This window comes from Ursus arctos, unplaced genomic scaffold (genome assembly GCF_023065955.2).
Source record: "Ursus arctos isolate Adak ecotype North America unplaced genomic scaffold, UrsArc2.0 scaffold_20, whole genome shotgun sequence".
NCBI classification, from domain to species: Eukaryota; Metazoa; Chordata; class Mammalia; order Carnivora; family Ursidae; genus Ursus; species Ursus arctos.
Genome location: NW_026622875.1, coordinates 46,881,965 through 46,902,431, shown reverse-complemented (window position 1 = coordinate 46,902,431; position 20,467 = coordinate 46,881,965). Strand labels below are relative to the sequence as shown.

General features: G+C 39.0%; 2 protein-coding genes across 5 annotated transcripts in view; one reads left to right on the top strand and one right to left on the bottom strand.

Moving 5' to 3' along the window:
* SEC22C (SEC22 homolog C, vesicle trafficking protein) overlaps window positions 1-4,278 on the bottom strand; it is a 50,681-nt gene extending 46,403 nt beyond the window's left edge. The window contains exon 1 of the mRNA XM_026496816.4: window positions 4,107-4,278. The gene's annotated coding sequence lies outside the window, so the exon portion shown is untranslated. The remainder of the gene's footprint in view (window positions 1-4,106) is intronic.
* Window positions 4,222-20,467, top strand: part of NKTR (natural killer cell triggering receptor) — a 54,960-nt gene continuing 38,714 nt past the window's right edge. For 2 of the 4 annotated variants that reach the window (XM_026496806.4, XM_057316064.1), the window contains exons 1-2: window positions 4,346-4,484; window positions 4,669-4,749. In XM_026496806.4, coding sequence (XP_026352591.2) covers window positions 4,692-4,749 — 58 coding nt within the window. In that variant the 5' untranslated portion in view covers window positions 4,346-4,484; window positions 4,669-4,691. The other 2 variants (XM_048216043.2, XM_026496805.4) reach the window with 2 other exon arrangements.

The window sequence follows — 20,467 nt, the reverse complement described above, 5'->3', positions numbered from 1 at the left end:
CATGTCCCCTGACCCTCTTGGAGAAAGCCCATCTGCTCTTGACTAATATCATGAGAATGTTATTCTATCAAAATACACATTTTTTCTGTAAAATGAAATAGTCTACTCCTTATTTTCCACAAAAAAAGAAATCTAGGATTTAAAAAAATGTGTTTTCAGACTTTCAGTATAGATTCTGTTATCAAATTCTGATAATATTTGTTGCTGTGTTGTAGGTCGTAAGATTACCTCCAGGTTTGATGATTGGCTAGGACTCACAGGACTCAGCATATAACTGTACTCCTCACAGCTATGATTTATTACAGCAAAAGAATACAACGCAAATCAGCAAAGGGAAAAGGCATATGTGGTAAAGCCCAGAGGAAACCAGGTTCAAACCTCCCCCTCCCAATGGAGTCACACAGTATGAGCTTAATTCCTCCAGGGATGAATCCTAACATGTGAGAAATGTCTACCAGGGAGGTTCATTAGAGACTCAGTGCCCAAAGCTTTTACTGGGGGATGGTCACATACGTATGCATCCTCTGCCTAATACATACCAAATTTCCAGATTCCCAGAAGGAAAGCAGGTGTTCAGCATAAACCATATTGTTTGCTCAAATAGTTTAGGCAGAGTGAAGCACTCTAATCATTTAACTGAAATTTTCTGTAAGTATAGGAAATTGATTACCATACAGGTTCCCAGATTCCACCCACAGGCCAACATTTCAAGCAGGTCTATCTTTAGAAAGATAGGTCTTAGACCTGTTCTTTTCTGCACAATTTCCCATTTAAGATATAGGATATCCTTTTATTTAAAAAATGGTGTAAGCAAATAAGGTAGAATCGCACATGTATCTTCTCATTAGATTCCTCTTCTCTCCTTTTTACTTTTTTTGTCCTTTCCCTAAGTTACACAAATGTGAAAGTTAATTTGGTAGAGATCCCTGCTTGAGGCTAAACTGCTATTACAGAGGATATACTGAAAGAGCTGAGATGCAATACATAGATAACCAATACACCATATATTGGGATAATCATATGCCTTTTCTTTAATCTGTTAATATGGTGAATTATAGGAATAGATTCTCTGATGCTGAACCATCTTTGCATTCCTGAATTAAAGGCAACTAGGTCATGAACATTTTGGGGCTTAAAAGCTGCTAAACTCCATTTCCTAATATTTTATTTGGATTTTTAAATCCATGTTTATAATGAGATTGGTCTATAACTTTCTTGCCCTATTTTTGTTTGGTATCGGTATTACAAGATAAGTTAGGTAGCTGTCTTTATCCATTTTCTAAAATATTTTGATTGAGAAAAGATTATTGATCCTTAAGGGTCTGGTAAAATGTGCCTATGAAACAATGTGGAACTTGTGTTTTTGGAAAGGAAGACTATGTTTGTTCTTACTGGTTTTATTATGAGTAATTTCAAAAAAATATAAAAGTAGAGAACAGAGCTCAAAAATCCCCATATACCTCTCATCTAGATGCAATAATTATCAAGATTTTGCCACATTTGTTTCACTTATTATATCTAAAAAACTAAGAACATTTTCTTGCATAACCAAAATTTCATTAGCTTTATCTTCATTATAGATATCTAACAAAATTCAGTATATTTCCTTGATTTCACCTGATACCTGCATTATCAAATTTCCTATTTGGTTATGGCAAAATGTCCTTCACAGTTGTTTGGAAGGAGATTAGGGATTATTAATTCAATTTCTTGAATGGTTGCTAGTTTATTCAGGCCCTCTATTTCTTTGAGTCAATTTTGGTAATTTCTATTTTCTAGAAAATTATGTTTCATCTAAATTTCCCCATTAGTACTCCTGATTAGTTTTGCCAGAGCCCTATCCATTGAAGTACCAACTACTGGTGTAATCCCACTCTAAAAGGCTTAACACCCAGAATCATTACCTGAAAATTCCTACTACTAAGGGCTCTCAAAATTAAGCCTGAGTTTGTAAACTGCTTGGATATTAATTTTCTACTACTCTTGTGATGAGGAAGTTATCAGTACTTTTGGTGGATGCTAGGCCTAGGCCTGCCTTGTCCCAGTAGTTTCTTCACCTTAACCACAGACCAAATAGCATACCTTATCCTCAAGTCATCTGAAATATTTAACTCACAGGACAGAATAAAAGAATTCTGAGCAAGGAGGGAACCTAGAAGGTATTTCCTCCTGCTTATTTTACAGATGAAGAAACTGAACTCCAGGATCAAAGTGATTTGTCCTACAACATATAATCAGTGGCAGGAAAGAAACTTTAGTGGAGTGTTAAGATAAAAATGAATTTCAGGAGATTTTTTCCACTTCTAGGTATATGCCCAAAGGAACTGAAAGCAGGATCTCAAAGAGGTATTTGTACACTCGTCTTCAAAGCAGCATTATTCACAATAGCCAAATGATGGATACAACCCAAGTGCCCATGCTGCTGATGAATGGATAAAGAAATTATGTTATATTTATACAATGGAGTATTATTTAGCCTTAGAAGAAAGAAGGAAATCCTCCAATATGTGAGAACATTGATGAAACTTGAGAACATTATGGTAAGTGAAACAAGTCAGTCACCGAAGGACACATAATTCCATGATTCCATTTAATATGTGGTAACTAAAACAGTCAAACTTACAGAAGCAAAGAATAAAAGAGTGGTTGCCAGGGGATGGGAAGAGGGGGACAGTAGTTGCTATAAATGGTTATAAAATTTCACTTATGCAAGATGAATAAATTCTAGAAATCTGCTGTACAACATGTGCCTATTGATAACAATACCATATTGTACACTTGAAACTCTGTTAAGGCTGGGGGTGGGGGGCTGGGTGGCTCATTGGGTTGAGCGTCCAACTCTTGATTTTGGCTCAGGTCATGATCTTGGGGTTGTGGGATCCAGCCCCCAGCCCTGTGCCAGGCTCCCCACTCAGCTAGGAGTCTGCTTGTCTTTCTCCCTCTGCTCCTCCCCCGACTTACAAGCTCGCTCTCAAATAAATAAATAAATAAATAAAATCTTACAATCTGTTAAGAGGGTAGATCTCATGTAAAGTGTTCTTACCACAACAAACTTTAAAAAAAAAAAAGGTAGAGTGGTTGCCTGAGGCTGGGTAGAGAGAATGCAGAATTACTGCTTAATGGATACAGAATTCCAGTTTTCCAAGATGAAAAATGTTCTGTGGCTAGATGGTGGTGATGATTGCATAACAATGTGAATATACTTACTGCCTCTGAACTGTACACTTAAAAATAGTTAAATGATAGTTTTGTCAGTGTATTTTACGGCTTTAAGAAAATAACTTAAAAACAAAGACAGTTTGGCCCTAGCATAAAGATACATGTAACAGTTAACAAAATAGAGTCCAGAAACAGAACTACACAAAGCCAAGGTAATTCAACTGACAAAAGGCAGGGTTTTTTTTTTTTAACAAATGGTGATGGAAATACTCTGTTTCCATAGGGAAAAAACAAGAAAACAAAAACAAAAACAACGAGCCGCAACCTCTACCTGACACAATGAAAAATTCCAATAGATCTTAGACTTACAGGTAAAAGTTCTAGAAGAAAACACAGGAGAAAATCTTCAGGAGTTTGAGGTAAGCAGAGATTTCTTAGCACAGAAAAAGCACAAACCATATGAGAAAAGTGATCAAGTAACTTCACTAAAATTAAAAACTGCTTTGCACAAACCACCATCAAAACAACGAAACGACCCAGCTCAGGAGAAAACACTCGGAATTACATATAACAAAAGATTTGTATTTAGAACATTCACGTATCACCTGTTTAACAAAACAGTTGCACTCGGAACTCCCGCATTCAATAATAAGACGAACACAAATAAAACATGTGCAATGGTCTTGAACTGGCTCTTCACAAAAGATGAATGGCCATGAACAAAGACTATCCCTGCGACGCTGGCACCGAAGAAGGAACCGACGCACAACTAAGGCCTCTGAAGTGAAACATAACAGGAGGAGAGTGTCATAACTACGCCTTGCGACAAGGAAAACAGGCCAAAAGATCCGTCCATTCACTAAACCTCGACTTCATTTCTCACAGCTTGCTCGCAGGTGCAGACAACACGGAAGCAACGCGACACAGGAAAACGCGCAGACACTCACGGATCTTGAGGGAGGACGAGCGGAAATAGCGCAGGCGTGATCAGGGCTCCCAGATTGGGCGACTGACTCTAACCGCGGGAAGGGAGGGGGGAAGGGGCGGGGCAAAAAATGACTAGCTCAGGTATAGGAGCGTCGGGATAGAAGCTCCTCGGGAGCTCCCAGACACGCCTACCTGCGCGCGCACCCTTCGGTTAAACACCCCCTTCGAGCCTATGCTCTCGCGGTATTTGTCCCGACTCTCGCGGGGTTTAGCGTGGCACGGGGAGGCCGGCCCGGGGGAGGGGGTGGTGGTCGTTAGTGGCGTTGGGCTTTGGCCGCCGCGGTGGCAGCGCCTTCTCCTCCGCTCACGGAGAGCTGCTCAGGCTGGAGGCCAACCAGGTGAAGAGCTCGTCCTTACGTGTGTGCGCCCTGCTTGGGAGTCGGGAGGCCAGGGCTGGAGGGAACCCGGGGTCGGCCTCCCGTGGTGTCGCGACAGGCCGGCGCGAGGCGACCGTGGCGCGGGCTCCGCCCCAGCCCCAGCCCTAGCTCCCGCCCTGACCGCTTTCCTCCCCCTTTCTCCTAGCTCTTGCCGCCGCCTCGGTCGCAATGGGGGCGCAGGACCGGCCGCAGTGCCACTTCGACATCGAGATCAACCGGGAGCCGGGTGAGCCGGATACTGGGCTCCTGCGGGGGCCTGGACAATCCTTGGGGAAGGGGAGGGGTCTCCCCTCGTCAACCCTCCCCCAAGCCTTTTTGGGAGCGGGTAGGCGCAGTCAGCGCTACCTTTACTCCTGAGCGAAAATCGGTGCAGAGTGGCCCGGATCCACCACTCCCACCCCACTCAGAGTCCGGGCCTCGCCCTCCGAAGCCCCTTGCGGGGACACTCAGGCCTTGCAGTTCTGTACTGAGTGTTCGTACCATCCCTGGCGCCAAGGAAAGGGGTGCAGTCTGTCTCGGACTTTTTCTCTCTCTGTGTCTCTAAGGGGGCAAACACTCCAATTCCTATTTCTGGTATTTTTCTCTGCTGTGAGTTTTGGATTCGTATATTCTATATTTCCTGATTCTTGTATATCAGTAGGTTAACTCCCACTTCTATTTTTCCTTAAGTATCTTTAGAGGGAATTTCTTGGTTCGTGGAAAAATGACTTAGTGAAAGTCTTGCGTTGGTAAAGGGGAGTATACTGTACCAACAGAGACTTGCAGCACGCATGCATTTAGCATTAATGCTTCGTCTTTCGGGAATCCAGCCGTTCGTTAGTATATATTATTGAAAATAAAATATTTTCTTCTAAAGGGTAGTTCTTTCATTCTAAGTAGCAGAGTCTGCCGGGTTCCGAACTGTTTTCTTAGTCTTTTTTTTTTTTTTTTTTTAATCTGTGGCAGAAGTTTTAGTTGGAAACGTATATGCAGTCTTTGTGTAGCATCTTGTTCAGCAGATTCTTATTGAGAGCCTGTTACTGTTCAAGACTCTAGGGATATAGCAATGAATAAAACAAAGGACTCTCTTCCTTGTAGTTTGTATTCTATTGGGGGAAGGCAGACCATAAACAAGGGGGAAAAATACAGTGGCTTATAGTAGGGGTACTGCTTTAATATGTTGGTCAGAAAAGGCTGTTTTGAGATGACGGTTAGGCAGACATCTGAAGGAGATGGGGAGGTAAGCCATCGTAGAAATCTTTGAGGAGCACTCCTGGAGAAGGAAGTTAGTACAAAGGGGCTGAGGAGGGAGTGTGCTTTGGTGTTTGAAGAACTGCCAGAAGCCCAGGGTGGAGTAGAGGAGGGATGAGAGTAGCAGGAAATAGCTATAGACCATAGTAAGGACTTTTGACCTTGCGAGATAAGATATTGAAGTGTTTTGAGCAAAGGACTGTTGCGATCTTAGAACTATTGTGCATTCTCTGTTTTTAGTATTTTGAGCCCTAATGGATCCTAATCCTTACTCTATAGTGAGTCCATGCTTCAGATAAGAGGGCTTATGTTTTTTTAAGAATTCAAAATAGGAAATTGAACATAATAAAAAAATAAAAAATAAAGCTATTTCCCACTGTCAAAAAAAAATTAACAGCAGACTCATGAAAAGTATAAGTAAAATAAACAAAGGTTCTGTAGCCATGTAAAGTACTCCTTTCCTAGTACATGTTCATATCCTAGATGTGCAAATAACCTTTGTTATGAAAAATCTCCAGAATATGTTTGTTAAATATTAAACGAACTTAAGTCCCCAGCATTCAAGGTAATTCATTATAATACCATTCTGATAGAAGTGACTAACACTCTTAAAACACTGAATCATACAAGGAATCCTTATACTGCTCTGGGTTAAACCAGTTGATAATTGGCAATTTCATATGGTTCAGTCTTGTATATAATACTTCTATCAGGGGTGCCTGGGTGGCTCAGTTGTTAAGCTTCTGCCTTCGGCTCAGGGCGTGATCCCAGAGTCCCCGTATGGAGCCCCACATTGGGCTTCTCCACTGGGAGCCTGCTTCTTTCTCTCCCACTCCCCCCTGCTTGTGTTCCCTTTCTCTCTGGCTGTCTCTCTCTCTGCCAAATAAATAAAATCTTTTTAAAAAAAATAATACTTCTGTCACTTTTCAGTGTATTATCTAAATAGTAGGTACTTGATTTTTACACAGCTTCTAAGGATCGCTTCAGTTGTTTGAAGTGAGGTACCCCACTTTGTAGGATTTAACCATTAGTAAGTATGTCATTGAGTACTTAGCCAAGTGGTATTCTTGACTTCTTGTATTGTTCATAATTTACTTAATGTAAATACAAAGTAGTATCAAAGATCCTTCAGGAGTGGCCACATTATTGAGAGATCGAAAAGTACGGGTAAAAATTGAGTTGAATACAACACCTTGTGTATTCTTTTCCATTGCTATCAATGGAAATTTTTATGTTTTATAATAAGTTATCTAGTCTTTCGAATTACAAAATGAGTGTAAGTATATATTAGAAGAGGAAGAGTCTCTATATAGAGAGATTTTCTGAATCCAATAAGATGGTTCCTATTTGAAATAATTCCGGGACTGTACCTTAGGAATTTTTTTCAGAAGGTTTTTAACTAAGATTTTCATTTTTTTAATAGTTCCAGAACTGTTCATGTTATTTCTTCTTGAGTGAGTTTATCTGTGGGATTTGTAATGATAGCTCCTCTTTCATTCCTGATACCGATAATCGGTGCCCTTTGTCTTTTTTCCTTGGTCTGTTTGGCTAGAGGTTTATCACTATCATATTTACTATCATTTCAAAAAACTAAATTTTGGTTTGTTGATTTTTTCCCCCTATTTTCTTCCAGTTTCAATGATTTCTGCTCTTTATATCTTTTCTCATTATTGCTTTGGCTTACTTTGGTCTTTTTCTTGTTTCTTGTTTCTTTCAAGTTTGGATTGTTGACTTGAGACCCTTTTGCAGTATAAGGATTTAATGCTATAAATTTCCTTCTATGTGCAGGACACCACAAATTTTGATATATTGCTCATTTTGTTTCAGTTCAAAATATTTTCTAATTTCCCTTGAGGCTTAGTCTTTGGCTCATGAATTATTGAGAAGTGTTTTAATTTCTAAGCACTTGGATATTTTGCAGTTGTTTTTCTGTTGATGATTTCTACTCTAATTCTTTTATGGTCAGAGAATATACTTTGTATGATCTCAGTTCTTCTAAATTTATTAAGTTTTGATATGTTCCACTTTAGTGAATTTCCCATGTGCACTTTAAAGGAATTTATATTCAGCTGTTTTTGTGTAGAGTGTTCTAAAGAAGTCGATTTGAGTCAGTTGGCTAATAGTGTTGTTCAGTTCTTCTATATCGGGGCTGATTTTTTGTCTCCTTGTTCTACTGTTTAGCAAGAGGGAAGTATTGAAGTCTCCATCGATAATTGTGAATTTGTTTATTTCTTTTTTCAGTACTATTAGTTTTTGCTTCATTTCCTTTGAGGCTCTTCTTATGTCTTCCTGATGAATTGACCCTTTTATCATTATGTAATGACTCTTGTTATTCCTTGTAATTTTCCTTGCTTCAGAGCCTACTTGGTCTGATATGAATACTGCTACTCCATTTTCTTGTTAGTGTTTATGTGGTATGTCATTTTCTATCCTTTTAACTTACATTTAAAGTGGGTTTCTTGGTGTACCTGGCTGGCTCAGTCGGTGGAGCAGGAGGCTCTTGATCTCAGGGTTGTGAGTTCAAGCCCCACGTTGGGTGTAGAGATCACTTGAAAATAAAATATGGGGCGCATGGGTGGCTCAGTTCGTTGAGTGTCCAACTCTTGATTTCAGCTCAGGTCATGATCTCGGGGTTGTGAGATCAAGCTCCTTGTGAGGCTCTGCACCGAGCATGGAGCCTGCTTGGGATTCTGTCTCTCCCTCTTCCTCTCCCCTGCCCCGACCCAAAAAAAACCTTAAATAAATAAAGTGGGTTTCTTATAGATGGTAAATAGATGGATCTTGTTTTTTAACCCATTCTCATAGTCTGTCTTTTAATCAGTATATTTAGGTTATTTATACTTAATGCAATTATTGTTTGTTTGGATTTATCTAATACTTGTTTTTGCTTCCTCTGTTTTCTTGCATTTTGGATTATTTGAATATTTTTTAGTATTTCTTTTAAGCTTTTCTATTGATTTTTTTGATGATCGCTCTATAGTTTTTTTACTGATTAGAGATTACAATATATACTTGGCTTTTCATGGTGTACTTAGAATTAATATTTTACCACTTCAGGTGAAATTTTGAAACCATCCACCATAAATATCCCTTTACAACCTTATGTTGTATTGGTCGTATGTATTACATCTACAAACATTGAAAGCCTTTTCTTTCAAACATCACACATACTAGCTTAAGAGGAGAAAAAAATACTCTTATTTATTCACGTTTACATGTCTGTTGCTGTTTGTTCATTCCTGAAGTCTCAGGTTCTCTCTGGTATCATTTCCCTTACTCCTGAAGAATTTGCTTAAAGAATTTCTTTTAGAGCAGATCTTCTGGCAACAGATTCTCTTTTTTGGTTTTTTGGTTTTTTACCTGAGAATTTTACCTTGCCTTTCTTCCTTTTCTTTTTTTTTTAAGTAGGCTCCCCACCCAGCATGGAGCCCAAAGAGGGGCTTGAACTCACCACCCTGAGATCAAGACCTGAGCTTAGGTCAAGAGTCAGATACTTAACCAACTGAGCCCCAACTTTGCCTTTATTCTCGAAAGATATTTTCATTAGTTACAGAATTCTGGGTTGACAGTTACTTCCTTTTAGCCCTTGAAAAGTGTTCCACTGGTTCTGATCAATTTGGTTTCTGATAAGAAGTCTGTAGTCATTCAAATTGTTGTTGCCTCCTATGTCCTGTGTTGTTCTCCTCTGACTGCTTTTGAGATTTTTGTCTTTAGATTTTAGCGGTTTTATTGTGATCTGTCTCGGTGTGAATTTCTTTGGTTTATTCTCTTTGGAGTTTACTGATCCTCTTAAATCTTTGTCTTTTGCCAGATTTAGGACACTTAGCTACTGTTTCTCCAAATATGTTTTCTGTCCAACGCTCTTTTTCCTCTCTTTCCAGAATTTTGATGACACAAATATCAGATCTTTTGATGGTACCTCACAAGTCTGAGGCTTTGTCATTTTTTTTTTTCAGTCTTTTTTTTCTCTGTTTTTCAGATTGGATAATTTCTGTTAATTGGTCTTCAAGTTCATTAACTTTTTCCTGTGTCATCTTCATTGTATTGTTGAGCTCACCTAGTGAATTTTTGATTTTGACCATTGTATTTTTTGTTTTAAAATTTCCTCGTGGTTTTGCCTGAGATTTTGTTTTTCCATTCATTTTAAGAGTATTTGTACTTAACGTAGTTTGGTTGTAGTAGCTGCTTTAAAGTCTTTGTCTGGGGACGCCTGGGTGGCTCAGTCGGTTCAGCACCTGCCTTCTGCTCAGGTCATGATCCTGGAGTCCCAAGATCAAGCCCTACATTGGGCTCCCTGCTCAGCAGGGAGTCTGCTTCTCCCTCTCCCCCTCACCCTGCTCTTGTGCTCTCTCTCACACTCTTTCTCTCAAATAAATAAATAAAATCTTTAAAGTCTTTGTCTAACATGTTTCCAGCATCTGTATTATCATAGAGTTGCTGTTTTTGTCTTTCCCTTAATGGAATATGAGATATTCATGGTTCTTTAAGTGTCAATAAATGTTGAATTGTATCCTGGACATTTTGTGTATTGTGTTACATGACCCTGGGTCTAGTTTAAGTTCACTGTTGTTGATGATGGTGATGATGATATTGTAGCAGGCAGTCAGCCTGTTAGGTTCAGCTGGCAACCACCTTCTACTGTTTAGAGTCAGATCCACACATGCATAATGCATGGATGAGCCCTGGAGCTCATACTCCATGGGATTGTTTTCTTGAGGGAGCTCCCTCTTCTTTGAGATTTCCCCCAATATATTCTGGCCCTTAGGGATTGATTCCCTTTTTTGGTCATCCGGCCAGAAAGCCATGGTTTTAGTTTCCTTACTTTGCCATGTGCTTCTTACAACTATGTCTGTTTCTGAGGCTAAGTAGCAGGAGAATTGAGAGTAAAAGAGCAGCAAGGATTCTTCCTATGCTCTTGGGAGCACAGTTCCTCTAGTCAGAAAGATTCTTTGCCTCCCTTTAAGTTTTACATGCTTGCCTGGTCACCACTGTTCTGGCCACCATCCCTGTGGAATTGCCTAGGAGCTAGAACCAGAGAGAATGGGAAGAACAGAAGGAAAATGAGACTTACCTCATTCACTGTCATCTGTAGGGGTCCCTTTCCTCAGAGCTCTTTCTGTGCCCAGAGAGTGTTCTGGGTTTCAGATTGCTTTGATTCCGAGCCACGAGATAAGGTAGGAAAACAAAATTCATTACCAATTCATTGGGCTTTTTTTGTGTACTTCCCCAGTCAGCCTGCTTCCATTTATTTTTCAGTCCTTAGGTAATTGTTCCATGCGTTCTGTCCAAGGTTTCTTAGTTGCATTCAGTGAGAAAGATAGGGTGGAGTATATTTATTACTTTTTTTTTAAAGATTTTAGTTTTTTATCTGACAGAGAGAGAGAGAGAGCCAGCTAGAGAGGGAACACAAGTAGGGGGAGTGGGAGAGGAAGAAGCAGGCTCATAGTGGAGGAGCCTGATGTGGGGCTCGATCCCACAATGCTGGGATCACGCCCTGAGACGAAGGCAGATGCCTAACCGCTGTGCCACCCAGGCGCCCCACTAGGGCCCCCTATTTATTCCATTTTGAATGAACCTAGAATTCCTTATAAATTTCTAAAGTTGTTAACTGGCAGAAATTAGCCAGTTATTTTTCATTGTCTTTACAAATAAGTTTGTGTTTTCTGAAGGCATTAGCTTTTTATATGAAATGTAATACCCAGTTTAGAAGTGTGTGTGTGTGTGTGTGTGTGTGTGTGTGTATATATATATATATATATATATATAAATATATATATATATACACACACACACATATATATGAAATCCTCATTGACAACTTCATTTTTCTGACAGACTCACCCTTCTCTGGTTAAATGTTCTCTAGGGTTGTTAGTGAGAACCTCCCAGGGTGGGCATGAAATAGTAATCTTGTTTTTCTCTCTTTTGGTGCCTCAGAAGCTTGCCTTTTCCTTACCTTATCATTCAGATCCTTGTACTATGAAATTGGAGCCCAAGGAACCAGGTTTTAGATATCTACCAGTAAATTGATTTAAGCCAGGTTAGTCAAGAATGGCCATTAGGGTTTTTTAAAGTACATATTGGGGAGTCACCAGTGAGTTAGGTGAGGGCTGTAGATTGCCTTTATCACAGCCTTGCTACCAGGGTACACCAAAAGTCACATTTTGCCATACATTGACATTAGCAAGCAAGTATGTCCACACATAAGAAACAACCAGTTCTGGAAGTTTAGTGAACTCCCAGTTCTTTTTTTTTCAGTGCTTAAAGCACTTTTTATGTGAAAGATTCCTGCTCTTGAAAATTGTCATGTAAAATGTTTGTGGGGCACCAGAATAAACACGTGGCTAGACTCAGGACTTTGTGGTGGATGGAGCCTCAGGTTCTACTCCCATGGGTGACACTCCAGATTCATTTGTCCTGTTAATGCAAGGGTATGGAATATCTCCAAATATTTTTATTCTGTCTGTATATCACTAATTCTTAACATCACTAATTTGCCAGTAAAAACCCATTTGTAACATTTATGTTGCTGATTATAAAGCCCCTGGTTGATGAGAGATAAAGGTAGCAAAAATATTTCTAGTAGCCATCTCTGAGGTGTGGCTTTTGATTCTCACTTTTGGAGGGTATTTCTTCCTGGTTAAGGTGTAATTTGAAAACTCATGATTCCTTTATATCCATGTTTATGTAAGGTATTTCAAAGTAAATTACAGTTATAATATATACATCATAGTGGTAAAATGGTGTAGACCTTTTGTTCTCAGATTGCACGATGGCTTTCATGAGGCCCTAGGGTGTCAAACACCCATTTGTTCACTCACATTCTGTCAGTTTGCAGTGGTTTCCCACAGGTTATAAGATGTGTGATGACACAACAGATACAATGCAGGAGCATTCAGGAAAACCTGTCTTCTGCTACACCACCCATTAGTGAGATTTGCAAAAATGTAAAATGATGACACATTAAAACTTCTTGTTCATTTTTGAAAATACAAATTTTTAAAATATTTGTGTTAACATATAAGGAGTTTATTTTATTGAAAATTGATTAATATTTCTTAAAGTTTCTCCATTTTTAGTTTCAAATATGGCAAATATCAATAGATACAATCCATATAAAAAGTCTTTAAGGTCCTCAATAATTGTTAAGAATATAGAGGGGTGGGGCGCCTGGGTTGCTCAGTGGTTAAGTGGCTGCCTTTGGCTTAGGTCAAGATCTCAGGGTCCGGGGATTGAGCCCCAGATCAGGCTCCCTGCGCAATGGGAAGTCTGCTTCTCCCTCTCCCTCTGCTCCCTCTGCTTGTGCTCTTGCACTCTCTCTCTCTCAAATAAATAAAATCTTAAAAAAAAAAAAAAAAAGAATGTAGAGGGGTTCTGAGACCAAAAAGTTTGAGAACTGCTGTTCTAGACACATGCTTTCACAGAATGCAAGCATTAGGTTTTATCTACAGATGTTTTGAACTTTTTGTGTGACTATTTCACATTTATAAGAAGTTGAAAAATAAAATTAGTAAAAATCACCCATTTGTCCTTTATACAGAATCACCCATTTACATTTGTACCATTTGCTCTCACTTTTGCTCATTCTGCATGCGCAATTTTTTCTGAACCATCTGAGGGTAAGTTACCTATATCATGGCTCTTTGCTCTTAAATACTTCAGTGTATTAGCATATTTGTTAAGAGTAGAGATATTTCTGGGGCGCCTGGGTGGCTCAGTCGTTAAGCGTCTGCCTTCTGCTCAGGGCGTGATCCCAGCAGTCTGGGATCAAGCCCCACCCACATCAGGCTCCTCTGCTGGGAGCCTGCTGCTTCCTCTCCCACTCCCCCTGCTTGCCTCTCTCTCACTGGCTGTGTCTCTCACTGGCTGTCTCTGTGTCAAATAAATAAATAAAATCTTAAAAAAAGAGTAAAGATATTTCTTACGTAACCGCAATGTAGTTATCAAATAAATTTGCATTAATGTGATACTTTAATCTACCATCTCTGTATTCCTTCTGTTTTTGTGATTGGGCCTAAAAAATCAATTACAACATTCTTTCTCTTCCAATACAAAATCTAGTCTAGCATTAGATATTGCATTCAGCTGCCATGTCACTTTATCCTCCATTTTTATAGCTTTTTTTTTTTTTTTGTCTTTTATGACATTGACACTTTAGAGGAATACAGTGCCCTTCCTACCTTTTTTTTCTTTTAAAGATTTTATTTATTTATTTGACAGTGCAAGCAGAGGGAGCAGGGGAAGAGGGAGAAGTAGACTTCCCAGTGAGCAGGGAGCCTGATGCAGGGCTCGATCCCAGGACCCTGGGATCATAACCTGAGCCGAAGGCAGCTGTTTAGCTGACTGAGCCACCCAGGTGCCCTGAAGTTTGTTTTCAAAAGTAATAACCAGGGTATTTTTTTAGAGGAATGCTTGACTTTGGAATTTTTCTTATGTGGGCCTCAGAGCAATATCATAAAACCCTAGCAATTCATCAAAAGAGATAAAAATGGGTATATAGATGAAATTGGTGTTTTTACTTCATTGCTTAAAATTCACGTGGATCCAAGAAACTGAATTGAAAATGGAGTACTACTTGTGACTTTGGGCAAGCCACCTGACCTCTTTGTAGAATGGAAATACTGTTAGTTTTGTCTTAATGTGGCTCTAAAGATAGCACGGCAAAATTTGCTTATGTTCAAAATTTCCCTTTAAGCATTAGACTCATCATACTTAAGATAGTTTCTACTTTGGGAGTGAGGCGTGTGGGGATCTGATGCGTACTGAGGGAACAGGAGAAATGCATCTGCCATCTCAACCTCACCCTGGTCCCGAGCTTGTGAAGAGTGACTGGATGGAATGGTCTGCACTATTTAGATGATTTCTTCCCTTTTTATGTACTCAGAAATTAAATAGGACTCCAGCGTAGTAGTACTTGTGTAGTAAGATTGTTGGGAAGAATAATAAAATAATACAACCAGCTATCTTACAGAGTGTGTTTTTGTAACATGAATTTATTGTGATGGCATGGATTAATTAAGGAGCATGGTTTTAATTAGACTGCCATTTGTGTTACAACAATCAGATAACAAGGTAGGGAGCTAGTCGTGTAGGAAGTAAAGGCAATGGAGTGGCACTGGTCTTCTAAGTTATTCTTGTCTGTCCTAACTAATCTGAAAGACCACAAGAAGGATTATATCAGTGATAGTGCTGGGAAAAGGGGACAAAGTGAGGCATGATCAGTTGTAGGATTTCCACAGTGATGTTGAAGTTTTACAGTATACCCTTATAGCTAAAAACATGCCTCTGTTAGTGAGAGCCCTAACGAAAAGATCATTCTTACTGCAACCTTTAAATTCCCTTGTCCCCCAACTCTCGTTTTCCCATAGAAACGGTTGTTTTTCTATCTGATTTTTGATAATGCAATGTTTCTTTAAATGGTATCATGTTATTTGCAGAGCAGACTGTTATTTGTAAAGAACCTAGCATTGTATCTGACATAATTTTTTTTAAGTTGCTTTAATTATTGTATGTGCATGAACGTGAGCACAGGGCTTTCATACTAAGGTATTATTTAGACCTTTGTAGATTAAGCCTTTTTGTTCACAATTTAGGAAAAAGGTTTCAGGTTTTTAAGAGGGTTTGGTGTGGTTTCTTTCCCTTTTTTTCTTTCATTCATTCATTCATTTAGATATTGGGCCAAAAGAATCCAATAATAACACCAGGCCTGATTGGATGGTTTTGAAGGCAGACACATATGGATTTTTATGGGGACTTTGAGAAGAGAAAGTTGACTTCATAGCACCTTCCTTTCCCTCCCCTTTCTCTTCCTCAAAACCCCAAGTGAAATATACAAGCTTTTTTTCCTTTTTCTACCTTTAACATAAGATGGCTGTTCCTTGTCTAACTCCTACCTCCTACCCCCCCCCCCATTGAATCCCTCTGTTTTTCTGTTATTTTTCTACCTTTGTTGGTATTTACCTGTCAGTGTTGTTGCCAGGGGAATTCTGACTGACGTTAGTGGTATGAACTAGTTGTCCAGTACCATTCCTTACAGTTCTGTTTTGGACATCATGTACATGGTCTTAAAGCTCCCCAGAATATATCTTTCAGCCTGAATCCTTGGTAGAACTTAGCACTTAAACAGATGGTCAGGTGTTCAGTAAACACTTCTCTTACTGGGAATAAAAGCAGATGGAAACTAAAAAGATTTCTTTAAATAGGCAGAAAAAAGCTCAGGCTAAAAAGGGCAAGACTTGGGTGACTCACAAAGTTATCTAAAACTGAGGTAATGCTTTCAAAATTATCTCAGAAATTGTGTTCAGAACCCATAGCTGTGCATGCCTGACTGTAAGCCTTGCTACAGGTAGGCCCTTATTTTAGTTTCATTGTGTTCCAAGAGACTGTGTCTTAAGTAGATTGCTATATAGTGAAATATCAGATTCCTGTTTCTAGTCCTTACAGACTTGCACAAATCAGTGATGTCTTATTCTTAATTAGGTAATTTGTGTGAGTGGAGGGGCTAAAAAGGATAGATCTCTGTATTTGGGTTGGGTACCTAATATGATGGGGAAAAGGAAGGAGTTATGTCCCTAAGTTATGTCCCAAGAAGGGATCCTCATAGGTAGTTTAATTAATATGAAGACCCTGATCTTTTCATCGCAAAACTGCAGTGACGCCAGTAGTTCGGAAGTGATCCAAACAGACAATCCAGACAGTGCGAACGACCAGAACTGCAGCTCTGTGTCTTTCTCCCTGCTCTTACCTAGCTGTTGTCACCACCTGAAAAACTTGGTGTTTTTTTTAGAAGTCTGATTCTGGGAGTAGAAGAAGGAGACTGTGAAAAGCAGAATAAACCGAGGGTACCTAGCTTCTGCCACAAGACAATCATCTTTCCCAGAGAGCCTGGAAGTTTCCACTTAACTGTTAATATACCAATTGCAGTTCTGTTACACTGAAGTAAATAAGATCAATTTGGGCAAATAAGCATCTCCTTTTAAAGAATGCTGTCATTTCTGGGAAGGTTTGTTTTTATACATGACCTGAATTTATGCAGCGAGACTGCTTTCTTTAATTGCTCGATGGGAGAGCCACTCTGGGAGTTGTGTTTGGGGCAAGGGGAAGTCAGTGATGTTAGAACCTGGGAAGACAGCTGAGTATATTGGAAAGAGCACTGGATGAGGACTCAGAAGACCAGGCTCTGGTTCTGGCTCTGCTCGTTTCTACATAGGTGACCTTTGATAAGTCATATTAATAGCCAACTGTGTTTGAAACCAGGTAATAATCTTGGCTATGATAATATTGGTATATGTATATGTGTGTGTATGTTTGTTTTGTTTTGTTTTATTTTTAAGTAGGCTTCTGGCCCGGTGTGGAGCCCAACTTCGGGCTTGAACTTAACAACCCTGAGGTGAAGACCAGAGAGCTGGGATTGAGAGTTGGACACTTAACCAACTGGGCCACCCAGGTGTCCGAATACCACACAGTTTTAGGGTGTCTTAGTCCACAAAATACTATCATGTAAGATTTATACCCATTTTACAGATGAGGAGACTCTCAGAGGGACTAATTGATCCAAGATCATCTAGCTAATAATTGTGAAAGCCCGGGCTTGCGTCTAGGTTTTCTTTCTTATCCTTTATACCTATGGCTGCTGTGCAAAACCTACGGTTTAGTATTGTGAAGTTCCTTGCAGAGCAGGTCAGATTTGAGGGGAGTGCTGAGTAGGATAGCATTAGGATATTTGTTGGCTGGGGAGTGGAGCATCTATTAAAGGAAAGAGGTTGGATATGGCAGTAGGGAATTCTTAAAGTATTTTTGAAATGTATCTTCCATTATTGTATACAGGAAGGGATGAAAAACTCCTTTTACTTCTTTCTCCCTTCCTAGAATTTTAGTTAATACTCTTAGTTATTTGCTTAATTACATCAGTATTATAAGATCAGGTAGGCTTTCTTGGCTGTCCTCAGAACTTAATCACCGCTTATAACATTGTTTTTGTTAGAAATGTTTTCCGTATTCCAAACCACCAATTTGAAGATGGCTTTTTAAATATGTAAGATTTAAGAGGGAGATTGCCAGTGTTTATGAATGACACATTAGGAAAAAAAAGGAATATTACAATCAGTAAAGCTAATTTGCAAGTTCTAAACTGTGTGACCTGAACTCTTGCTGCATCTGTTTGGCATATTTTAAGCTGAAAAGGGCTTCATCGTTAGTAAAAATAGTACATGCTCATTATAAAAATTCCAGCAATATTTAAAACGTTAAACCTGCCTTAAAATCCTGCCATGCAGAGATAATCACAACTAACTTTTTCTGAACATTTTATCTTAATTCTGTATACTGCTTCTTACACAATTTTTAAAAATAGTATATGCTACATACTATTCTGGTCCTGCCTTTTTCTGTTAAACAGGATGTTCTCAACTTTTTTCTGTTTTAATAAATGAGTTATATAATCACTCTTAGTGGTTATATTGTTTACCATCATATGAAAACATCTGTATTTGTTAGAATATATAAAAGTGATGGTTGCTAAACATAAAGGCTAAACAATGGGGACCTAAATTTAAGACAGAAGTTTTCTCTTACATGGCTCCCAGCGAGTCTGCAGATCCCAGCTGATGATGTCAGGGACCCAGGCTTTGTCTTGTTAATAACTCTGTCATAGGGTGGATGGGTGGGTGAAGCTCTTAACAGAAGAATTCATGTTGGATAAATACAGATGAAATTAGAAGAAACATTTGCAACCCTCATTATGATTGGTTTGGGAAAGGATCATCAGTGGCCAAACCGTTGGGTGAATTGTTGTATAGAACATGGTATGCTTTTAAGTTTCAAAATGTCATTCCAGTTATTAATGTAAAAGTTGAGGGGAAGTACTTTTATAACTGAGAGATCTGGCAAATATTTCAGCATTACCAGTATGTGTCAGACTGACCTGTGATTCCTAATGGGATGCAAAAAAAAGGGGGGGGGATAGAGATGGGGACTGTTGTAGATTAAAAGAGACTAAGGCATGACAACCAAATCAGTGCATAATCTGTGGTTAGATTCTTGGATTTAAAAAAGAGGTATAGGGGAGCCTTGGTGGCATAGGCAGTTAAGCCTCTGGCTCTTGATTTCAGCTCAGGTCATGATCTCCGGGTGGTGAGATCGAGCCCTGTGTTAGGCTCTGCGCGCAGCGGGGAGTCTGCTTGGGATTCTCTCTGTCCCTCTCCCTTTGGCTGTCTCCCCATGTGTGCTCTCTCTTGTCTCTCTCTCTCTCTAAAATAAATAAGTCTTAAAAAAAAAAAAAGGTGTAAAGGGCATGTGGAGCCAGTTGGGTAAATTTGAATTTGGACTGTGTATTAGACTGTGGTGTTAATCACTATTAAGGTGGTGTGGTAATGGTATTGGGGTTAGGTAGGGGAGTATCTTTGTTCTTTAGGAGTATATACAGAAGTAATTAGGGTGAAGTGTAGCAACGTCTTTAATTTTCAGTTTGAACCAGGGGCAAGGGGCATTGCATGTTCATTCAGATAACCTTCGGGATCATTCTGTTAAAATTCTCTAGAAATCTCAGTACTTTTGGGAGGTTGCAATTAAATGACTTTAATTGCATATAGGTTACGTTAGGGAAAATTGGACACATTTACAATTTTGAGTTTTCCTGTCTAAGAACAAGGTATGTCTCTCTTTTTATTCAGGTTGCCTTTATGCCTGTCAGAGGTTTGTAATTTTTATAAGTCGTGCACTGTTATGGCTAAGTAGTTAGAATGTTTTTTATTGGTGTTGTGAATGTGATTTTAACTGTTACTTTTTTTTACTAGTTCTTATTGATCGTAAGATAAATATTAACAATTTTAATGTCTCCGTTAATACTTCAGTTTGTTTTTTAGGTTATTTAGGTTTTCAGTTATGTCTTTCAAATAATGATAAATTTACTCTAGAACAGCAGTAAACAGTAGTGATGCTAACAAGCACTTTTAACTTGTTCCTTACTTTAATGACAGTGCTGTGCTAATGTTCCACCATTAAACATAATGCGGGCTATTGATTTGAAGGGTGTCTGAGAATTTTTATGTTTATGTTAAGAGATGAATGTTAATTTCATCAAATGGTCTTTTGGTTTCGGTCTTAGGATATTTATAGAGTTCTTCCTTAACTCCAATAAATTACTAGATTTCCTAGTATTTATTTTTTTAAGATTTTATTTATTTATTTTAATAGAGTATGCACGCATGCACACACTTACAGGGGAAGGGGCCCAAGAGTTGGATGCTTAACCAACTGAGCCACCCAGGCACCCCAGATTTCCTAACATTTAATAGTATCTTTTAAAAAAAGATTGATAGGGTTTTTGTTTGTTTGTTTTTTCAAAGATTTTATTTACTTAGAGAGAGAGAGCACAACTGGGCAGAGAGGGAGAGGGAGAGCGTAGGGCTCGATCCCAGGACCCTGGGATCGTGACCTGAGCTGAAGGCAGACGCTGAACTGACTGAGCCACCCAGGCGCCCCAATATATAGGGTTTTAAAGTTGTTTTATATCATCTTTCTTAGGCTTTGTTATCAATTTAATTCGCTTCATAAAGTTTGTTAAGGTTTTCATCTTTTGCTGTGCTGTGAAACAGTTGAGATAATATTACACTTTAATATGAAGAGTTATTTAACAACGCTCTTTTGGATGGATACTTAATAACATTTTAGTTTCTTTGTTGGCTCTGTTTTTTAGTCTCTGTCAGCATGGAGTT